Source organism: Zootoca vivipara, chromosome 14 (assembly GCF_965207765.1).
Source record: "Zootoca vivipara chromosome 14, rZooViv2.hap1.1, whole genome shotgun sequence".
Lineage (NCBI taxonomy): Eukaryota > Metazoa > Chordata > Lepidosauria > Squamata > Lacertidae > Zootoca > Zootoca vivipara.
Window position 1 is genome coordinate 43,353,044 of NC_142597.1, and position 23,961 is coordinate 43,377,004.

General features: G+C 45.8%; 1 protein-coding gene across 3 annotated transcripts in view; it reads right to left on the reverse strand.

Annotated features, from left to right (window-relative positions):
* ULK2 (unc-51 like autophagy activating kinase 2) overlaps nt 1-23,961 on the reverse strand; it is a 74,638-nt gene that overhangs the window by 44,901 nt on the left and 5,776 nt on the right. For 2 of the 3 annotated variants that reach the window (XM_035138909.3, XM_035138910.3), the window contains exons 3-4: nt 20,969-21,010; nt 1,944-1,976 (exon numbers count right to left, since the gene is read on the reverse strand). In XM_035138909.3, the coding sequence (XP_034994800.3) occupies nt 1,944-1,976; nt 20,969-21,010 (75 nt within the window). Of the gene's footprint in view, nt 1-1,943; nt 1,977-18,977; nt 19,337-20,968; nt 21,011-23,961 lie in introns of those variants that run through there. The other variant, XM_060268347.2, reaches the window with a different exon arrangement.

Here is a 23,961-nt window from a genome sequence, read left to right on the forward strand (position 1 = left end):
CTTATGGCAGTCACTGGTGAACGTATTCTTTTTAGCAATATTGCAGGTCTGCCTGAAGTTCTGCCATTAACCACCCCATGCCCACAGCTCAACAGGACGTCATCAGTGACAAATAGCTCCTACTACCAGCCTCTCCAAACACTAAGCTTGGAAATTCTCTTATACCTTGGCTTCAAAAAGAAACCATAATACTGAGTATCTGGTGTTCTTTCCTGTACGGCAAAGCCTCTTACATCTTTGCTCAACAGTGCATGTAGTCTGTTTCTCCTAAACAACCCATGAGTGGTAAGCCAAGAAGAAACCAAGGGTTCTGCTCGTGGTTTGTCTGGAGCAGGGGTAGGCAACCTAAGGCCCATGGGCCAGATGTGGCCCAATCACCTTCTCAATCTGGCCCGCAGACGGTCCAGGAATCAGTGTGTTTTTACATTAGAATGTGTCCTTTTATTAAAAAATGCATCTCTGGGTTATTTGTGCGGCCTGCCTGGTGTTTTTACAAGAGTAGAATGTGTCCTTTTATTTAAAATGTATCTCTGGGTTTTTTGTGGGCATAGGAATAGGTTCACCCCCCCCCCCAAAAAAATATAGTCTGGCCCACCACATGGTCTGAGGGACAGTGGACCGTCCCACGGGTGAAAAAGGTTGCTGACCCCTGGTCTGGAGAGAAGCAAACCACGAGACTGGAGACACACATAACAAAAAGCAGAATGATAGCTCGTCTTCCTTCCCCTCACTGCAGCATCCAAGTTGAATAATGCTTGTTCTCGTGAAGACCAGACTTTATTTTAACCATGTTTCATGTGACATGTGAACTAGATTAATATGTGGACAGCAGGAAACAACGGAGCATGTCCTTCTTCATTGCTAGTGGATTAATCTGTTCCAGACGGTCCGCAGAGTACTTAAACTGAAGCGTTCATAAACTGAAGCGTTCATAAACTGAAGCGAACTTTCCCATTGAAAGTAATGGAAAGTGGATTAATCCGTTCCAGACGGTCCGCGGAGTACTTAAACTGAAGCGTTCATAAACTGAAGCGAACTTTCCCATTGAAAGTAATGGAAAGTGGATTAATCCGTTCCAGACGGTCCGCGGAGTACTTAAACTGAAGCGTTCATAAACTGAAGCGAACTTTCCCATTGAAAGTAATGGAAAGTGGATTAATCCGTTCCAGACGGGTCCGCGGAGTACTCAACCTGAAGCGTACTTAACCCGAAGCATGGGTGTAATTGGTTCCGGAAGTCTGTTAATAAACTGAAGCGAACTTTCCCATTGAAAGTAATGGAAAGTGAATTAATCCGTTCCAGATGGGTCCGCGGCGTTCGTAAACCGAAAATTCATAAACTGAGGTGTTTTCTCCAAGATGTTCAGCAAGGCAATGTGAAGCTACATTAATTTTTTGCTTCGGGGGAGGGGGGCAGCTGCCCCCCGCCTACACCCATGACTGCCATGATAGATATTTGACGAAGAATGGTCTATGCTACAATTCAATCCTAAACTGAAGGCCCATATTGTTAGATCCACACTTCTGAAGCCCACCCCATATAACTGTGTTAACCGATCTCTTAATTTTTCTTATAAATTTTTACTCATCCATTATCTATGCTTAATTAAGTATTCTATGTATATGTTTAAATCTACGTTTGGTTCTTGCTCCTATTTATTTAATAATTATCCGCTTATGTTCATACTGTTATGCTATTTATGTAGATGTTTTGCTTATGCTGGTCTATGACGGTAATAAAGTACTTGACTATGTGCAATATAAACATAGGTCTTTCTAACTGCACACTTTGGGTGGCTGGGATGGAAAGTAGCACAGATTCTCGTTTGATTTTACACCTAAACAAGGCAGGCTGCAGTTTGTTTGTTTGTATGGCATTTCAATATAAAAAGAAAAAATCTACTAAAATCCAGCAAAGGAGAAATTAGAAAATTCAATACACACCTCCATTACCAGAAAGACAGAATTGGGCATCTCCTGAAAGAGAAGCAGAGAAATTTCTTATTTAATAATAGGAACAAAGGACTAAAGAGTCAGACCATTCGCCCATTTACTTCAGTATTGTCTATACCAGGGGTGTCCAACCGGTCAACAACTTCAACCTGCCCTCCTAATAAAAGCTCAACTCTGAATTCCCCCCCCCATGGGTAGATCACTGCCAGTCCCCACCCCCCCCCCCGGAGTAGATTGCAATCTCTTGGGAGTTGGACATCCCTGGTCTATACTAACTGGCAGTGGGCTCTCCAGGGTTTCAGGCTGGGAGTCCCTACCTGAAGATTCTGGGTTTTGGATTTAGGTCCTTCCACAAGCAAAGCAACTGCTCTGCCACTTAGCTGTGGCCCTTCCACAAAGGAAGCAGATGATGACATTATTCAAAAACAAATTCTAACCTGATGTCTTAATGAGCACTAGCAAGGACATACACACATAAGTGCTCAACTCAAGACTTCGCCTCAAACCATAGTTAGGAAAGCTTAGGCTTAAACTTTGGCACAACATATGAACTGCCAAACCAGATGTTTTGGAATACGACTCCCATCATCCATGACCACTGTCCATTTTGGTTGGGGTTGATGGGAGTTGTAGTACAGAAAGTCCAGAGGGTAAGGGGAAGGCCTATTAAGTTCTTCTTCCTTAACTGCTGGGGAAATCCTTCCTAGTTTTCATGGCTGTTGCTCTCACATTTTTATGGCTATGATATGAGGCGTCTCTTTTAAAGGCGGTGTATAATGCAAGAGTATGAGTGTTTGTGTGTGGAAACAGAGTCAGAGATGGAGAGTTATCCAGAAAGAGAGAGGTTCCATAGTGGAGTAGAAGCTGCCATATGTGGGCAGGAGACACAACATGGAGGCAGCGGGACCCTGCCCATGTTTTCCTGATGCTTAATTCACATACTAAGTGGCACAAGGTGAGAGCTGCCCCACTAATCTGCAAACCCAAGGCAGCTTTATTTTTATTTTTTACAGGCTAACAGCCTGGTACTTTACACATGAACAGAAAAAAATACCATAAAATTTGCCAACCGCTTATGCATGACAGCTTATCTTGTTGTTAATGAAGGAAACGTTAGCCCCTCTCTCTAGGAATCAATCAATTTCCTTTGTGTTTTTTTCTAGGAATGCTTTTTCTCTCTCTTACCACTAGCATAAAGGATAATTATTTGAAATACTTCCACAGAGCCTGACTGTGATGAGCAAAGTGAAGCTGAGAGACTGGAATGAACCATACAAAAAACACAATTCTGTTTTCAGATGTTAGGCCTGGAGCTTTGGCAACCTGGGAGTTCAGAACCAGAAGACATAGTCACCTTTCAGGTCTTTTTGAGGAAGGCTGCTTGCTTCCCCCCCAGCGAAGGAAGCCACAACAGATCCCACCCCTTAGAAAGCTCAAGGTTAGCAAAGGCACCTTCTGTTGAGGCTGCCAAGGCCTGGAATAAACTCAGGAGTTGAAAGTTGCACTGCCCAAACATTCAATTCAAGCTCCCCACATGCTCTGGGAAGCTGGCTGCTGAAGCAAGCTCTGGGCACAGAACACACTTGTGGCCCAGGAGAAATCTGATACAGCAACAGAGCTGAGATACCTCCCTACTGGCTTGACCTCTCCTGACTCATCTGGAATCCAGACTGTGGGAGTGGACTGCTCCAAGGACAAAAAACCCAACTGTAAATTTGGCTCACAACCTCCTGGGGACCAGCATCAACCTTTCTCTCGGTCCCAAACAAACAGCAAAAACCACATTTGGCAGCTGGGACCCACATAGGGCTGCAAAGAAGAGCTTCTGTGGACACACAGCATGTACAGCAGTGGATTCAAATCCAGGGCTCAGATCCTGTCACAGTCACGAACTGGTAGAGTGACGTTCGCAGGGCTGGCACTACTTCTGTCAAACTCAAGCTTCTCATTAGTAAGGAAAAAGCAGTAGCCACAACTTCAGCAGCCCCAGGGAAGTTGCTAAGCTAGCTCTCAGCCTAGTTCAGGGGTTGCCAATCTGCAGGCACAGTGACACCCTTGAGGTCTCGCCCCTGGTGCCCCTGACATCTCTTGAGTCCACCCACCCAATGCTCCCTTGCTCATGAACTAGTGAGGTTGGCTGCTTTTTTGTCCCTTGAAAATTACATACCGTAGACACTCTTTCCCAATTCCTCTTTCACCTCTATGTGCTTTTAGAGACTCAGACTCATTCTACTGGATCTGACTTTTACAAAAATTCCTTGGAAAAGCAAAGTGTTGCATACACATACACACACACACACACACTTTCTCTCTCTTTTTGGGGGGGGTGGAGTGGGGAAGAGGAAGAGGAAGGAGCTTATCTGGGGAAGCGGAGGGCCCAAAGAGGGCACTCACTCAAAAATCCAAATGCGCCCATGGACCTAAATAATAAAGATTGGTGACCCCAGCCCACTCTGGCAGCACCACTACCTGATCCTTTCATCAAGATGCCAAGGATTGAACTTGGGGTCTTATGCAAGGTTTCCCAACAACTACCCCGGGACCACTCCACAGTAGCTGGGATTGTCATTTTTAATTCAACGTTCTGCCTCCAGCAGGGCAGGAATCTCGCTTATTTTGCTGCTATAGCTCTTTTAGTCGGAAGGGGGGGATAAGAATGGCCCATACACAGTATAAGTAAGTACATATACAATATACACACATTTGTAGGCGCAGTAGACATATTATTAACTGAAAATAAGCCATTTATTCTCAAGAATAGAAATAAAAGCACAAAGGCCCTGATAACTGTGCATAATCTAAATGACAAGGCTTTAAAATAAAGAGGAGAAACAGCTTACATAAGTGATCTGGATAATTCTAGTTATAGCTGAGCCTGTAAGTGAATGCAAAACCCTGGAGTCTATTTCTAATGCGCTCCCTGGCTCCTTTATTAAAGGCAGATGCATTTCTGCAGATGCCTCAAAGCGGGCAGCACACATCCAATGGTGCAGTGAAGGTGGCCATTGCTACAATACCACCTCTGTCAGTCTAACATGGTGGGCATCCTATGCCCCACGGACAGCAACATAAAGTACGTAACATTGGGTGTAGGGAAGCAACATCAAGGGGCACCTGGAATTGACAGTTGTCCACCAATCGCAATTGTGTCCACCAACACTTGGTGCTAACAGTGCATGGAACACACCAACCAATATGCAGCAATGACTGCAATGGCATCACTTAACCCATTCCATACTCCCTACCCCAGGCTTGTCAACTGGGGAAGGTAGTCCATGTACGAGAAGGAAAACTCTGATCCTAAACCTCCTCTGCCTTGTGCGATATCTTTGGAAGAAGGCAAGGCTAAGGAGGTAAACCCTAGACAAATCAGGGGTGGAGTCCCTAAGATGCCATGTACGCCTTCTTCTGGAAACTCTGGCAGCCAAGCAGGTATCCAACATACTGCTCTACTTTCCTTTGGACCACATCAGCGAGGCCAAGAGGCAGGTCTTGTCGTCTGGGCAGTCCAGGACTTCGATACACACTGCCTAGGCTTGCAGTGCTGCTAAGGCAGAGATTTGACTTCACCACCAGAGGTGCACTCCATTGTCTCCTCAGACAGACATACAGAACCCCCCCACACACACAATGAACATGCATGTACCGAGTCCATGTCTTCCCCTCCACCCCAACCCAGCTAAAGCTACAGCCCAGCAGTTAGGAGGTCAGCAAGCCAGGCCTAACACTATGAACACCAGCCCCATCTCCCACCCTGGGCAGCCCAAACACAGCCAGATCAACAGCCCAGCAGTTAGGAGGGTCATGCGGACAGAGACAAAGTTGCCACCGCCACCAGAAGTGGTACTGGTTCTTCCACACAGAGTGAGCTTATAACACTGCATGTGACATTTCTGTATTGCAGTGGGGGGTGGGGGGAGGCAGCAGCAAGCACTGTGGGGAGTGAACCATTTGGCTAAGGAAGACTATAGTTGGGAGACTATGGTTGCAGACTCACTTGAGCGCTCACCTGTGGGATGTGGAAATGCAGCAGCTTTGGCAAAGAAGAGGGCTACTGCGTTCTTGTCCTTCTTGTCGGATTCACAGGGGCTTCTGATAAGCCGTTGCAAAAACAGGATGTTGGACTAGATGGGCCCTTGGCCTGATCCAGCAGCCGGGCCCTTCCTGTGTTCTTAAAAGTCTACTTTTCTGGCAGCCTGGCTGACCCAGCAACATTCTTTGCTTACTAGCAACTTTTCACCGGCAAGACGCTATATTTCAAGGAACTGCACATTGCAGGGGGGTGGAGTAGATAAACAGTGGGTTCCCTTTCCAACCCTACAATTCTATCAAAGCCCCAAACCCATCAAATCTATGAACCTGGACGTTATAATTATGGCAACAAGCGTGCTAAAAAGAGAGGACAGATTTCAGACGGTGCTAAAAAAGCTTAGAGGGGCCCAACAAAAAAAAAGGGGGGGATACTGCTGGAACAGCAAGAGGGTTGAGAAGAGGTAAAGCAATGTAATGGGACTGCTATGGTCTCCCAAGGGCCTAGACCAGGCCTGACCACACTCTCCCCTTCCTTCTGATGGCTAGGAAGAATTCCCAGCTCAAATGGAAAACACAGGCGTCACAGAAAGTGGTCCCAGCTGTGACCCCTGGCACAGACTGCAAGGAGACAGGGCTGGGAAAAGACATCCCTGAGACTGTGCCAGGATTTAGCCAAGCAGGGCGAGTGGCACTTGGGACTAATAATAGCCACATGTATAGAATGGTCTTACTCAAACTACATCCCAGAATGCCTTGCATCTTACCCAGATGCCATTCTTTTTCCTGTCCCGCAGTTCATTTGGGTCAACTGCCAGTATCAGTTGGTTATTTTCTTGGCAAATTTTGGGATTGCAGCTCTGTGCCTCCTCAATACAGCCAGTCTGATTCACTTATGCCACCAGCGGTTACCACAGAGGGTGTCTCCCCCCCTCAAATGCACACACTTTTGCTGTTACTCCAGGGTGCTGTGACTGTGTGAACAATGGCAAGCTACCACTCCTCTCCATGGGAAGACAGCCAAGGGAAGTATCAGATCAGGGGAGAGGAGCCTGTCTGCTGGCTATCACAGCTGAACCAGTCAAAGCTTTCACTGAATAGCACTGGTGGTAGAGGCCCGAAGGCACCAGAGAGGGAGCCAAATTTTCTCTGTCCTCGCATGGCCTCCAAGGAGCAACAGATTCCCTGTCGCCGCACGCCCATCCTCGGGTAGTGCCGCACCCAGTTTACATTATTCTGTTTTCCTGGAAAGAAAAGAGGAGCCATGCAAGAACTGGCTGGACAGAAGAGGGGCTGGGCAAGTCCTTCAAACAACCTCTCTGAAGCGATGGAAGAGTGTTGTTCCAGGATTCAAGCTGTTTACTTCGCAAGACTTCCTGCGAAGAAAGGGAAATTTCTAGGAAAGCAGATATCCTCGGGGATTGGAAGGCTGGCTCATACGAATATGGATAGAGGCGGAAATCAGTAGATGATTGAATGAAAGGATTCCTCCTAGTTACTCTGCTTGCTTGCTTGGAGTAGATGCATCCTGTCCAAACTGCCCTTGGCCCAAACATCTTCCCAGCAGTAAACTTATGGGACTTTTATCAGGAGACCAATCCATTAAATCTGAGAGGAAGATGCATTCACTCATACCAGTAACTAATATTTAGGACAAGGGGTTCACTTTTCTTTTTAACAGCACACTCTCTTAGCCTCTTTTCTTCTTTCTGACTAAACTCATTCACAGCTGCCTTGGAAACAGTTTTCAGGAGAGTTGTTCAGTATTACCCAGATCAGAATGTTGAATTGCACGCAGCTTCACCAAAACACAATGGGCAAGGCTGCAGGTGTGCTTTGCCAGTACAGGAAGATGCTCCCTTCTGTGTCAGGACTGCATGGATTGGCAACAAACAAGGTGGAATTCCCAGCCCTATCTGGACGTGCTGGATCTTCTGCATGCACAGCATGTGCTCCTCCACCGAACAATGGTTCTTCCCTGCAACAGAGAAGTTGCAGTATTCTCTTCGCGTAAAAGCCATGTGCCTGGGTTCTCACCAGGACTGAACACAAGCAAGGCCCATAATTGGTTCTCAAATGATATGCTTCAGCAAAAACAGTGTCTGGGCATGCCCAGACGCCAGAAATCACTTCTGTGCATGTCCAGGTGCAGAAGCGATTTCCAATGCCTGCTCTACATATCTCCATCCTTATTTCAGACATTGTAATACTGTATGTTTGGCTGGTGATATATCACAATGTCGAAAACCAGGTATTGCCCAGCTCTAGTCATCGATAGCCTTATCCTCTATGGATTTGTTCAATCCTCTTAAAGTCATCCAAAGTGGTGGCCCTGCTGTGGAAGCAAGTTCCACATAGTCTAACTATGCTCTGCATGAAGTAGTACTTTCTTTTATCTGTCCTGAATTGTCCAGCACTGAACTTCACTGGATGCCCAATTGTTCTAGTATGAGAGAGGGAGCAAAAACATTTCTCTAGCCACTTTCTCCATGCTATGCATAATTTGAAAAAAGGTTATAGCCCCAAACATCTGGAGGGCACCAGGTAGAAGGCGGCTTGCCCCACATGGCAAACCTAGGGTACGTCTTGCAAAACAAAAAGTGTGTTGTTACAATGAGGAAAAATGATGCACACAGTTGTTGAATTTAACTACAGGGGTGATCTAAACAAAAGGACCGTCCCAGTATACATAAGCTGAGCTGACAGTATTGGTTCCTTCCCTCTTTCTGTTCCTCACGGGTGGCATTTCTATGAACTCCTAAGGGTGCAGCGCCTTCTTTGTTTACCATTATTTATACAGCACTGTTCACACACACAAAAAACCCCTCCACATCCAACAGGATGCTCCGCCTTGACAAAAAAAAGGCATAAACCACACTGTACTCAAAAGGAGAAACATCTCAGGCACTTCTGGTCCACTTCACCAGGGATAAAAAGCGATCCACATCGTCAGTTTTTCCTACCAAGCTGGCTGCCAGCCACAGACAGTTTCAAGACTCCTAACTGCCCGCCAAAAAACGACTGCGGCTGTGGCTGCTCCAGCTGACGTGCCAAGATGATTGACATGCAGTACCAAGGCATAAATTCATGCCAGTTATGGGAACGCTCCCTCAAAACATGTGTTGCCATGGCATATCCCTGCACAGAATACGGGCTCACAGGGGGACAGCGGAGGCTGCACATTCAACTGGGATTGAATGCGATCGCAGCTCAGCGGGTAGAACACATGGCATTGCATGTAGAAGCTGCCAGTCAGCCTCCAGTTAGAAAGAGCGCGAGGGATCAAGCAATGGGGAAGAATCCCTCTCTGCTAGAAAAACACACATATACACAGAGCTGCTGACAGTCAGAGTAGACAGTACTGGGGATGGATGAATAGTCTAACCTAGCATATGGCAATTCCCAATGTGAGGAGACAGAATTATAGTGATGGATGGGATCCCAAGGGTCATCTAGTCCAATCCCCTGCAAAACATAGACAATGAGCCAGTCAAATAATGAATACTTCCATGGGATTTGCCTTGAGACAGTCTTTAAACCTCTTTTGTTGACCACCAGCATTACACTTTCCATTGTAAAGTTTGGAATAAAGTAGTTGCTTTGGAAGACGATCATCAGGCATCCGCACAACATGACCAGTCCAACAAAGTTGATGTTGAAGAATCATTGCTTCAACACTGATCTTTGCTTCTTCCAGTACACTGATATTAGTTCGCCTGACTACCCAAGTGGTGTGTAAAAATTTTCAGAGACACCATTGATGGAATCTTTCGAGGAGTTGGAGATGGCGTTTATAAGTGGTCCATGCTTCACAAGCATTAAAAAAATGTAGTATAAACACTGACAACTGGGAAACACTGGCCTGCGAGCACTCCAGTTGGAGAACAGCCTTTACCAAAGGTGTCATGGGCTTTGAAGAAACTCGATCTCAGGACGCAAGGGAGAAACGTGCTAAGTGGAAGGCATGCGTGGCAAATCCACACTGTGATCAACTCCCGCCTGGAAATCAATGTCCCCACTGTGGAAGGACGTGTGGAAACAGAATTGGCCTCCACAGCCACTTACAGACCCACTGTTAAAACCGTGTTTATGGAATACATTCTTACTCGGCTACGAGTGATCACCGAAGAAGATGATTTCCATGGGATATCTGCCGAGCCTGCAGACATCTACAGGTGGCAAAGCTTACCGCCTAAGACTACCTATGTACTTAAGGACAGATGGAGCTGTTTATCGAGTGGCAAAGATAAGGGACTGCAGGTTTCCGGTCTATGTCTAAATCTTGGGGCCTTCCAATATTACAGTATATAGACAGCTTCCCTAGAATCTACCCTGTACATTACAAGGGGATGTGAGGTGAATTTAGGGCACACATCGTTCATTATGCTGGGTGAGGAGATTTAAGTTGGCCTGGTTGGTTGGTTGGTTGTCTTAAAGTAAATGAGTACAAGTTTTAGGACACGCCTCATAATCCACTGTAAACAAGGGCTGTTTTACTAGGTTTGGGAAATCTGAGTACACTAACGATTTAAACAAGAAATCAGAAAAAGACTGCAACTAGGAAAGATTTCATTCCTCCCACCCAATATTTATATTTAGACACATTTTGCCCAAGGGAGAATATTCTTGAGATATTTGTTAAAATTATAAACCTGCCTGAGGAGTATACACTGGTTGTATCTTCATTCTGCAGACCCCTTCCTGCTAATGATTCCAAGGGAGCCTGGCTCAGAGCTTGAGCACACACTCTGCAGGAAGAAGATCTGAGCACCTCTCTATTTACAAAGATGTTTGAGGTGGGCAAAGGCATTCGCTTGAGTCTCTCTTTGAAGAATCAGACAGTGCTGGGGTTGGATGGACTCGCTCAGGTCTCCCACAGAAAAAGCCTTGCCTTCTGTCCCACCACCACCACTGGCCATACTATGGCTATATGGAATGCAGGACGGGGCATTCCTGGTTGTGGCACTCAGTTTATGGAACTCCCTATCCCAGTGGGTTCAATAAGGTCTGATCCCTGTTGGGTGATCATATGCCAAGAAGGGTTTATTGTTTCATGAAGAGGTTATCTGTGAGTCTGGTGAGGCTAAGAAAGTCTCCTATTATCTTTATCTTGCCAAGTTGCCACTTATATTAGCAACTCAGGCACAACATTCCTTACTTGTCTCCTTCACTCCCTGCCAAACAGATCCCCCTGCCCCTTCCTGGACCAAAGATGTACACTGCTTGTAGGGCAGAGATGTATTCAAAATTCAAAATTTGCTCTTGAAATTAAGAAAATACAAGTCGTGCTCCAAAAAAACTTAGTACAGTGGGTATATAATCATAGAACTGTAGAGTTGTAAGGGACCTCAAGAGTCATCTAGACCAGTGTTTCTCAACCAGTGTGCCTCCAGATGTTTTGGGACTACAACTCCCATCATTCCTGACCACTGGTCTTGCTAGCTAGGGATGATGGGAGTTGTAGTCCCAAAACATCTGGAGGCACACTGGTCGAGAAACACTGATCTAGACCAACCAATCCTGCCCACAGCCAACCCTGGGTGGGCTCAAACCCCCAACCTTCTGGCTCACTGCACCACTGGGGAGAAGTTTGTCCCGTCATTTTTTAACAGCTGCATAGCTTACAATGCGTGAAGGGGTGTGATTTAAATGGGGGAGGGGAGTATTGCTTTTCGGTTTCTTTCTCTCTCTACATATATATATTTACTGTATTTATATTGTGACCACCTATGGCTATAGCAATTATGCTTTATTCAACTGATATATAGCCTTAATAATAATAATAATAATTCCACCACCTTTCCATCCCCCAGTCTGCCTTGGGTTTTCTTCAGTTGCTTGCACTCCTGAGACAGGGACAGGCGCTCCTTGCAAAATGCAATTAACTGCAGCCTCCAGCTGCTCAAGATGCAGAGAGTGACCACATGAAAATCAACAGCAATTATCAGCCCTGCTTTTGTGCAATGCTCTCCAACTGTCAAGCGATGCACAGACATTAATGGCTCACCAATTCACCGGGGTGCATTTCCAGATGAATGAACACTGTTTGCATTTTCTCCTCCACCCCCCACCAGTGCTGGCTTGAGCCAGGCTAAGGGATGAATCAACCCCTCTTGAGTTTGGTTGAAAGCGAAATATCAGGTTTCTAGGTGTCTGTGGGCTCAGACAGCTCAGCTAATACAAATCAAGGCCCGTGAAACAAAAAATTGCAAGGGAAGTATACAAGCTCATTTAATGAGAATGTGATCAACCTGGAGCAGGCTTTCTTTTTTGTTCCAAGCATTTAAAACTTCTGGGAGTTTAGGGAGGGGACTATGTTTATTACTATCAATCAGTGAGGACACCAGTCAGCAGCTTAATATGCTAGGGCACCAAACTGAGCAGCAGGTAAAATCTCTCAGCGCATCTTCCAACGCACTGTGCACAACAAACTTGTGTTTTTTACTGGTCGTGGATGGCTATGCTCTTGCCTCCAAGATCAGAGGCTGTATGCTACTGAATACCACTTACAGGAAGGGAGAGTGCTATTTCACTCAGGTCCCACGTGAGTGTTTCCCACTGGTGACATCTGGTTTGCCACTACAAGAACAGGATGCTAGACTAGATGCGGACAGCAGACTCTTATGTTCTTGTGGTTCACCTCTACACTTGACCTTCCAATTGCTTCTGATGTTCTCATCAAAAGAGCTTGGCAGCTGGATCAGACCAAAAGTACATCCAAGCCCAGCATTCTGCTGGCAAAGTAGCTAACTAGATGCCCCAATGGGAAGCCAGTAAGCAGGATCTGTCTCCACAAGTGGAATCCAGAAGGTAAGAACTGGGGAACATATGCTCATCAAACAAGTGACACTCTCTAAATTATTATTATTTTACAAAACAGGTATTATAGGAAAGGTTTATGTATTTATTTGTATTTAATTCATGAGTCGCCTAATTAAGCAAATATTTTCGAGGCAACAAGGCTGTGCATTTGTTCTTCTCTTCCCATCTTTCTAGAAAGAGGTAAAAAAAGAGCTGGGACTGGGGAAGAGACAGTCAGTGGACTAAGGGGCATGCTGCAGGCTTGTTCTGGCTTGGAGGTCATCAGTTGCTTGACAATTACAGTGTTCACAAATAACACTAAGCTAGGCTTGGTCTTATTGTGGTTTATCTGCTTTGTTCTCCTTCCTGGCACAAGCCAGGAAGCCTCAGCTTCCCATTGCATTCAGGCCAAAGACTGCTAATGGTTGCTCCCTAGCAACCCACAATCAGCAAGCCAACAACAAACAATGGCTTCAGGCTGGCTAGTGATTGTGGTTTGCTAAGGAGCAACAAGCCACAGGCTGAAGTTTAGAAATAATGGAAACCAGGGATTCTGGTTTTATCCTGCATGCACTAAGGAGTTTTTCCAGTAAGGACTTGATAAGTGGTACGGTCCATTCATTAAAATAAAAATGAAAATGAAAAAGACCCTCAACTGAATGGTTTCCTACAGGCAGATCGGCTGTATGATTCATTCTACAAAGCACTTTATATTTGAAGTTGCCCAAAACATGAATGCTGGCTGTTTGAATAGAATGGCGTGGGTGGGATCTATCCTATGGGAAGTCAATTGAAAAACAGCTTCAGCACTGAAGGGAAAGGGAGAATTAAGTGGGGAGGGGGAGAGAATTAAGTGCGGGGGGGGGGGTGTTGGCCAACATTCAACTCCCCTCCTCCAGTTTTATCTGGTTATCAGTTTTTCCACCTGAAGCTTTTGCAAGAGGGACAGTCTTTCAAACACAAAGTTAACTGATCTGTCAAAAGAACACATTTATAGAACAGAAGCATGTTTTTGTTAGATTGCCTGAAGTTAATACAAATGAATGACATGTCCTCAAAAACGGAAGGCGATTGCTCTGTGGCATCCTGAAAGCTACATTATTCCAAACAACTGATTACATCAGCTCTGATGACAATACTTATTTTCTACATTGCACTCTTTGATTCTAGACCATGTAGGGGAAGTTAAGTCCAATGTTATAAGCTAGCCCAGGCATCTCCAAACTTCGGCCCTCCAGATGTTTTGGACTACAATTCCCATCTTCCCCGACCACTGGTCCTGTTAGCTAGGGATCATGGGAGTTGTAGGCCAAAACATCTGGAGGGCCGCAGTTTGGGGATGCCTGAGCTAGCCTGACCAGATGTACCTAGGTCAACTAGTATCAGCCACTCCTATTATATTTTAGAATAAACCAATCTGTTAATTGAGGGTTATATGGGGGCTCTTCCTGTATACAAAACTTCCTTAACAAGGCAACCAGGCAGGGGGCTATTTGCCTCTTCTGTGCGGAACACATCACTGTTTCATTGTCTGTAATTCTGTGTGGGACAGTGGAAGTTGATCACTCTAACAAGAACAGGCATTTTGTTGAAAAGGAATTATTTCCAGGCTATCATTGGGGACTTAGCAAAGGAGGACCTAGCAATTGCCTGTTTCCAGAATAAAAGGTGGGCAGATCTACCCCGTTTCTCCGAAAATAAGACGTAACCATAAAATAAGTCGCAGCAGGATTTTTAAGCATTCAAGGAATATAAGCCATACCCCAAAAATAAGACATAGTGATAGGCGCAGCAGCAATGTCGTCCACGGCAGGAGGAGGAAAATAATAAGACATCCCCTGAAAATAAGCCATAGTGTTTTTTTTTTTATTTTAGGAAAAATAAATATAAGACGGTGTCTTATTTTCGGAGAAACACGGTACAAGCAGCCACGTGGTATGGTTTACTCTACCAAACTGTGTGGTGAAGTGACCTGAATCAATGCAGTGTGGGCAGAGCCCTATGGTAATAAGAGGGGAGGAGCACCATGGGAATCTCCATCCACCACACCCAGGTTCACAATGAGAAACATGGGCGGAGCTACAGCAGAGGTTCTCCACTTAGCCCTGGCTTTCCCCCTGAAAGGCTGCTCAAAGGGGATGCAGGAAGCGCACGATCTGGGGGGGAATAATGACAAAGCTAATCAAAGCCCAGCTATGGAGTCATAATCATTCTTTGCAGGCTGTAAAAACTTCTTACTGCTGGTGACAAGCGCTGTTTCATTTAAGTCTGGCACCACAAAGCCTTGTTTTTGTTGACTGCAATGCTCTTCTCACACATAAATTTCACAGAGACCAATTTCCTCTGCCAAGCTGCAGCATCCTGCCAAGTATTACATTTCCTTACAAAACTGTGCATGAAATATATTTAAAAAGGTATGACATTCACATATCCTTTCCTCCAGCAAACTGGAGTTTTTCAAAATCAAGTCCAAGGCTAGAAGGAAAACACTACTTTCCCACTCACCTCCCTTGTCCAGCCCTGTCATTAAGACTCATGGGTACCATGAGCAAACTTTACTAAGCTAGCAGCTGTTCAGCTCAGCCCAGGAAAAAAGATGGTGCCTCCCAAACAACCTTTATGTAAGAAAAAGCAGAGTTGTTACAAGCGGAAGATGGAAACAGATCTTCGCTGTATTTTTCAAACTGAAGTGCAAAGAATTAGTCAGAAAGGGCAGAACTGGCCATGCAAGGAGGACAAGCGAGATCAGAAGGGACCACTTTTGTTAAACAGCAAATGCTTGATTGGATCAGCAGCTATCACACTCCTATGTCGAACCGACAGCTGGAGCACAGAATAGCGAGGAAATCTTAAAAAAAAATGACACCTGCTAAATTCCACCATGTGAGAAGCTGCTCCCAGAAATGCGAGGCTCCCTTCTGAAACAGCCTTCTTCAGCCATCTGCCAAAGGTTTGTGGCTCACCAGCCCCAGGGCTCTCACTGGCAACTGCTGTTAAAAGCATCTAGAAGGCACCAGGCTCTGGTAGGCTGCTGCACCAAGGCGTAATTGCCACAAGCAAGAGATGAGGAGGAACACTCTGAGCCATATATTACAGTAGTTGAGACGATGCTCATTCATAAGTGGGGGGATTCCTTGTTGGGACTCATGCTAGCTGAAGATTAGATGCTGAGAAGAATAGTTTCCTATCTAATTTTCTACATGCAGGGAGATGTATGTGTATGTGTACAGAATCACTGTGGTGCATGTGGGAGGAACCGCAGAACAAGAGCAGAGCACCTGTTTGGCACACAGAAGATAACAGGTTCAATCCCTTGAATGTCCACTTTGAAGGGCCTCCAAGCAGGAGGCTGCTAGGAAAGACCCTTCTCTACCCAAGACCTTGCAGAGCTGCAGCCAGTCAGAGAAGACAATACCTGGCTACGGTAGTCTGATCCTAGCTCCTAGGGCAGCAGAACCTCTTTCCTGACAAAATGTAAATTTGAACAGGCAAAGAGACGAATGCCAGCTGTCATAATTCAATGCACCCTAAACCAAGACACTGAAGCATTTCACTTACGTGCTACATATTACACTCTTGTTTTCTGCTTTGGCTTTAAGCTGATGCAGCTGCTAAAGAAACCTTAAACGAAATAGGATACTGTACGTGTGTATGAGAGAGTGAGAGAAGGCAGATAGTTGGGGAGGCAAGTGAAACCAAGCTAAAAAATATATATGCAAGTTTGCTACTGCCACCTATTACATGTGGACTGGCTTTTCCATGGCTGACTGGCCACCTCGTGAAAGGGTAAGTCTGTTTCCATTAGCAATGCTCCTCACCCCACCCCAAGCAGAGCCGTTATGAGTTGTTCAGTTGTCCGCCTTGTGTGACATTTCATTTTCAGGAAACAATTCCCGGCATGCTGGGAAGTATGACGTGTCTCCACAGTGCCAGGGGTTTCTTCCAGCCAACAGTTCATGACCAGGAAAGGTGGTGATACAGTCAACCTTGCAATGTTCCAGAAAAACACACCTGTTCATCCGGAACATGAGATTTCAAAAATAAATAATCAAAATTTAAACTACGAGATCTGAAAACATGATCAAGCTAAGTTGGGTTGCCACTTGGGTTTATGACCCTTTAGGAACTTGTCAGGCATGGAATAGAACCTGTAAAGGCTGGGATGTGGGGCAGGCTTGCAGACGCTGAGGCCAGCATTCTTTGCAGCAAGAGTAGGCACTTATTAAGCAGCTTGTGGGATAAAGCAAGCCTGGAGTTGAGCTTTATTAACCAATTAAAAAGAACCTTTTAAATCATTATTTATACCCAACCTTTAAGGATAGATTTTCAGGCAGCTTACAACCAATGTCAAAATATGCAGTAATAATAATGAAAAAAATCGCAACAGGGGAATATCGAAATATAACTACTGACGGGATCCTCCCCACAGGGCAATTGGTGTAAGATCACATCTACCCCATACATTTAAAGCACATGGCTTCTCTCAAAGAATCCTGGGAAGTTTTGTTAAGGGTGCTGGAAATTATAGCTCTGTGAAAGGTAAACTACAGTTCCCAGGATTCTCTGGGGGAAGCCATGTGCTTTAAATGTATGGGATAGATGTGACCCTAGCTGATCCTGTAGTGGTTTTTTTGGAGGAGGGGAGAGAAAATGGGATAGTCCAGCTTGAGTGTCTTTTTCTGCTGCCATGCAGCTTCAGTCAATCTCTTTACATTTGGTTTCAGGAGCAGGTGCTAACCCCATACACAACAGGCAATATAAGCAGCCCAGAGTTATCTTCTCCTGCTTATATTCATGGAAAAATAAAAATTAAGGCAGCCTTCATTCGCCTGGTGCTATTCAGATGTTTTGGACTACAACTGCTGGCAGCCCCAGCCAGCATGCTCATGCTCCCATCAGCCCCAGCATGATATGGCCATGCCAGCTGAGGCTGATGGGAAAAGCACACCAGCAAATGGCAAAGTCCTATGTGAAGTAAAGATGCTGAGGCAGAGCTGGGTGACCAGCCCAGCTAGAAGCTTCATTCCGCTTCCTTTTGTGAAGCTGAAAAGGCTTAGCAAACCAGGTACACCTCAGTTTTACACAAAGGCCACAGCTGGCATGTTGCAGGAGAGGGGAGCCCTAGAACATGTTGCTGTTTCCAGGACAAGCTCCCTCCACCTGCCTCTTGAACAGGAACATCATTTCTGCATTTCTGTACCAACAAGACAGTGCCCAGGAAGCACACAAGGAACCAGAAGCTATCAACCTCTGAGTAAACACTTATCGTCTTAACCAGGGGTTCCCAACAAAATTTTCTCGAGGACCCCTCATCGAGCCGCTATTGTGACAAGGACCCCCATTAATTCCTAATCCTAAAATTAAAAGTGAGAGCCAAATTAAGAGTCTTTTTAATACGTTTTTTTATAGTTACAACAGAGTACTCAATCAGTATACAGTTAGTTTTAATTTTCAGTTCTTAATGAGATGAGTTAAATCTGTCCTTTGAGTCCATTATTTCTTAAATATTAGGTTCCAAACTTGAAACTTTCACTCTGAAATCTGACTGCATGTCGAGCCGATTCCTATACTTGTTTTTCATGAAACACATGGAAGAAAATGCTTGCTCACACCGATATGTGGTTGCAAATGGAAGGAAAATATATGTCACTTCTGATATAAAATACATTTAGAAATGCATTTTCTGAAGGAAAATATGACAAAAATATGTACTGTGTTTACTCGAATCTAATGCTCACCATTTCAGCCAAATTACATTGCGAAAATTAAGGTTAGTGTTAGATTTGATCGCACATTTACATTCACCACAAATACTTTTTTGGGTTTCAAGGTTCTGAAAATTGAGGTGCACATTAGATTTGATGGTGTGTTAGACTCGAGTAAATACGGTAATTAATGCCATAGTTTCTTTTAAAGTACAGATAAGGAAAACAGATCACTTTTTGCCTAATGATCATTATAGCATCTTATACACAACTTTTTTGTGCCGAAGCCACGCACAAATCGGCGCCAAGCACGTGGGCAGATTTAAAATGGCGGCCCCCACGTTTTCCCGGCAACCAAGCAATTAGACCCTAGCTTGTAGATAAAACACAGGGCCACCGGCAGATAGAACAAGGGACACACAAACCCCCACACCGTTCTCAGCTGATGGAAGGGGGAGAGGCAGATGCTCGCAACCACGGCAAAACTCACGTGGAAGCCAGGGAGATCCCCGGCGGAGCGCGGTATACTGGGGAATGGTCCTGGCCAACCACTCTTCTGTTTCCAGGCTCAGCTGGCCCCCAGCGTGGACTGGGATCGAGAGGCAGTAGTACGTTGGGGAGAGGCAGCCGCCTCGATCCTGCAACCTATGCGGGCTCCCAAAGCCCCGGTCCTGCAGACGATGGCAACGCTGCAGACGCCCCAGGAACCCTGATAGACTCCTTCTGTAGGGTCCTTCGGGCTACCGCTGCAGCCCGAACTCCCTGCCGGAAGAAGTGGGGCGCGCGCGATGTAGAGGCGAAACACGGCAAGGCGCCCGGCAGCTTGAGACTGCTCCCGGGAGCACCGACCTGTAGGGAAAGAAAGCAGGCAAGCCAAGTAACGAACTGGGGCGAGTGCAATCTGCTGCGCTGCAGCAACCTCGAGCCCTAAACCGCCTCCTTCGCCGATGCCTTGGCCCGCACGCGCACACCCTCCGCCTCCCAGCTAGTTTAAAAGAGGGGAAGCCCCGCTTCCCGGCTGACCCGATTGGTCAGCCTGGTTATGACGGAGGCGGGAACTCCCCCCTCGCGAGGGGGCTGAGATCTCAGCCCCCATCGCGAGAGTTCAGTCGGCCAAGCGAGAGTTCAGTCGGGCTGATTTGGCGGCGCTGGCACGTTGGTTGACTTTAGGAGCTCCGCGCCAGCGTGCCCGCCGCCATGGGGAGGTGATCTTGCGGACCCCTCTGGCATAGCTCGCGGACCCCTGGGGGTCCGCGGACCACTTGTTGGGAACCACAGGTCTTAACAATAGTTGCATCTGACCATCACAAGCCTCAGGAGGCAGCACACATTTCCTCTTAAGGGAACATGAGGCAGACACACATGCAGTGTCCAGGGTACTTTGCACTAATGACCTTTTCACTCTGACAAGCAGACACAGAGACTCTGGGCATGCAAGCCATACAGGAGGGAAGAAATGAGCTAAGACACTATTTAATAGCCATGTTCATTCACTCCAGCTGCCCCTTAGGAAGGGCAGGAGACCCTAGTGAAATCCATGCCTCTAAGAGTGCACTGAAAAAAGGATGCAACCAAAATTAAATCATCTATCCTACCCATCCATCAGAAGCCTTATTTATAAACAAAAAGGAGAGCTGCTGGCACAATGAGCTCAACACCTAGTCCAGACACCAGCGAGAACAAAGTGAAGCTCTTCCTGCTCCCTAGTGACCCCCATCGGAAACAGCCCACTCCTGTTCCCAGAATGCTGCAGCCCGTGGGATCAGACGCACTTTAGAAGGTGCTCATCTCTAAGATAGTCTTCCCGCGCAGAACCAAATAATGCTGGGATTTTTCCTGTAACTGGCAGGACATTTTCTTCCACATCAGTCAGGTTTCTTGTCCAAATGAAGTCGATGCTGTAATGCAGGGGAAGGGAACCTTTTTCATCCTGAGGGCCGCATTCGCACACAAGGGAACCTTCATGGGGCCGCAAGCAAGTTGTGGGCAGGGCCAGAGGCAGAAGTGGACAGATGTGACTGTTACTTACATACTGTAGCCTGCATTTCAGCCCCATAAAGTCCAGAGCCTTCTAAAGAGACATTTTCACAACTCAAGGACACATTACAGGAAAAGGCAATCAAGGAGAGTCAAGGACAGGGCCACTGAGGAGTGGGGTCTGAAGAGAGTCTCGAAAATCAGAGAAAGGGGACTGAGACTCCTCACCTTTGCCATAATAAGCCTATCAGTCTTTAGGTAAAGGTACCCCTGGATGACTCTGGGGTTGTGGCGCTCATCTCGCTCTATAGGCTGAGGGAGCCAGTGTTTGTCCACAGACAGCTTCTAGGTTATTCAGTCATTAGAAGGTACCAAAAAGACCCCCTGTTGTGTTGTGTTTCCTTCAGGAAGCCAAACACAGCAACTCCTTGGGAAGCTGTTACATGCACAATTATTATCATAAAAAAATACAGCCAGGTCCAACAGGCTGGAGAACAAACTCACCTGGACATCATAGAGAGCTACAATGTTCTCGTGCTGAAGTTCCTAGAAAAAAGAAGAGAGGCACTTGAAGAGATCATCCCAGTTCAGTTAGGGCAGCATCACAAGTGATGTGAAGGTCAGTAATATAGCATCGTGATGTGGAAGAAATGTACAAGCAAACCCCTCCCTGTAAACTATAAAAGATATGTGACCTCTCCTGCCAAGCTGTGACAGGGGGGGAAGAAATGTAACCTGCCTCCCTGTTAGCTTATGTTGTACATTTACATTTGTTGTGTATTGAATCTGTAACAGGGGAAAGACAAACAGACTGGCTGTGTTTGCTTCTCCTGGGAAGTCACAGTTAATGGTTTACTGTCCCATGTGCACTTTTGCTCCTCCTGCCTAGTGAGCGGATAGCATCTCTCCATTCTGGCGCCAAGGTTGGCTCTCATAATCACCACCTTTTTTTACCAGGCACTTTTTATCTACTGTTTTTTCAGCTGCTGTTGCCTCTCAGTGATTTCCTCCCCCCCTTTTTAAAGTGCTGTTTAGTTGGTTCTAAGATTAGGCAGCTGCAGTTATGGTTCAAGGTGAACGAGGTGGGATCATTTTAAATGTTTTCTTTTTATTCTAATTACTGATATGTGTCTACTTAACCTGCGATTTTGTTTTCCTGTTATGGTTAACACTAACCTCGGCAACTTGGCAGGGGAGGTTCTGCCTGCCACTGCTACCTCTGCAGTGGGGAAGGGCTGCAGCTCGGCTCTGGAGCACCTGCATTGCATGATGGGTCAGAGCACATGGGCTGGCTTGTAAACGATAGTCCCACCTATTCTGGAGTGCAATTGGGGGCCTAGTCCATAACTCAGCATCTCCAGGCAAGACTAGGAAAGACTTCCAGTCTGAGATCCTGGAGAGCTGCTTCCTATCACAATCAACAATCCTGAGCTATGTGGGCCAAGAGTCTGACTCAGCATAAGTCTAATTCCTATGTTCCTTCTAAAACCAGTTCTTAATTTTAAACCACAAGGACTGGAATCCTGCGGGTTTTTTCGGGGAAGTGCCAATAATCACCTAATTCACATGCAAAGAATCTCAGGGTCAACTGCCAACATCTCCAGGTAGGCTGGGAATGTTCCCCACCTGAAACCTTGGAGAGTCGCTGCTAGTTGTTGTAGAATAGTGCTTCCCATACTTGGGTCTCCAGCTGTTTTTGGGGTCGAGGGAAAATGATTCCTAACCATGTGGGGACATTTTGGAGGAAAACACTTCTCAAATTTATTGTAAAACAAGAAACACATTTATTATTTAAAATATTTGTGGTAGGAGAACCCTGCTGCACTTCATGAAAAAGGTGCTGTCCTCCATAGCCCAGGCACTGCTCATGTTTACCAAAGAAGGGGTAATGAAGCTGAGTTGCTTGACAACATGCTCAGAATAGCTGAAATGTTTGAATTCCTGGTAGTGTCAAAAAGAGGTATCAAGAGAGCACACAAGGTGACATATGTGGAATGATCTAATTAGCTAGGTCAGTCTTCCTCCAACACCAAACCCTCCAGATGTTTGGGACTACAACTCCAATTGGGGCTGACAGGAAGTGTAGTCTAAAACATCTGGAAGAGCATCGTGCTGGGGGAAGGATGAGTTTTTCACTGAAAAGATTTCCAAGAGGTCGCAGTATTGCTGAATGTGAACAGAAAAACCTGTGTGGGTGATAATAGACACAAGTGTGTTAAAAAACAGGAGAGTGCTAGGTACAAGAAAAAAAATCCTGCAGGTGCTGTCTGGCACCAGCAAAGACAACAGTGCCAAATTTCACTGCACTGGAAATTGTGTGACTTTGGGGAGGGGGTATCAAGTTAAGAGGGGAAGCAACAGCACAAGACCTTAAGGGTGGAGGGAGCATAACCTCTGCTGAGGGGCTACTGTTAACTGGTAGAGCACCTGCTCTGCAGACAGGAGATTCCAGTTTTAATCCTGAAATCACAAGTTAAAAGAGTTCAGGTGAAGGTGATGATGGGCAAGGCCCTGGACAGCAGACAATACAGAGCTAAATGGAACAACGGTCTGATCCGCTATTAAGCAACCTTCCATGTTCCAAGTTCTGATTTGGGAATCAAATAAAAGTACCCCAGTAAGTAAGAAGTTGGGGCCTCTGTGCTGCTGAATAACCTCTCTCTCTAACATCTCTATTTCGCAATCCCCATGAGACAGATCACACATTGTTCCTTTTGAATCAGTTACCCTAAAAAGGGCCAGGTCAGCCAAATGGCAGAAGCAAGTGTGAAAATTACACACCCCTCCAGAAGCTGCCACCCACAGCATTCCAAGTCCACTGTGGGAGGAGCTTTAGAAAAATCAGTACAATTAAAACAATGCCCCCTGGTAGAGAAACTCTAAGTCTTCTGCCCCAAGTAAACTTGAATTCTGCACCAAGAAACCCTGAATTCTCTTAAATAATAACAACAACAACAAGGGTAGTTTGTATATATTTGCTTATTTGGCATAATTATACTTATGTTTGTCATGGGATATGGCAGAATAATAAAGCATTAGAGCCTGCATCCTCAGATAACATTTGGGCTTCTGAGATTTCAGCATCAAGTACCATTCACCCAGACAAACTTCTGAGTGTATCCTTGCAAACTATGAAAGACTAGGAACTAGCAGATATTAATAAAACAAACAATTATTAGGAAGCTGATGTCATTGCCTGTGTACTAAAAAAGCAACACCTATCTCTACAAATTTTCATTCTTTTTAGTAATTCATAAACACAGATGCTGAAATTTGTGCTTTTACTGTAAAGGGACCCCTGACCATTAGGTCCAGTCATGACCAGCTCTAGGGTTGCGGTGGTCATCTCGCTCTATTGGCCGAGGGAGCCGGCGTACAGCTTCCAGGTCATGTGGCCAGCATGACAAAGCCGCTTCTGGCGAACCAGAGCAGGACACTGAAACACCGTTTACCTTCCCGCCAAAGCGGTACCTATTTATCTACTTGCACTTTGATGT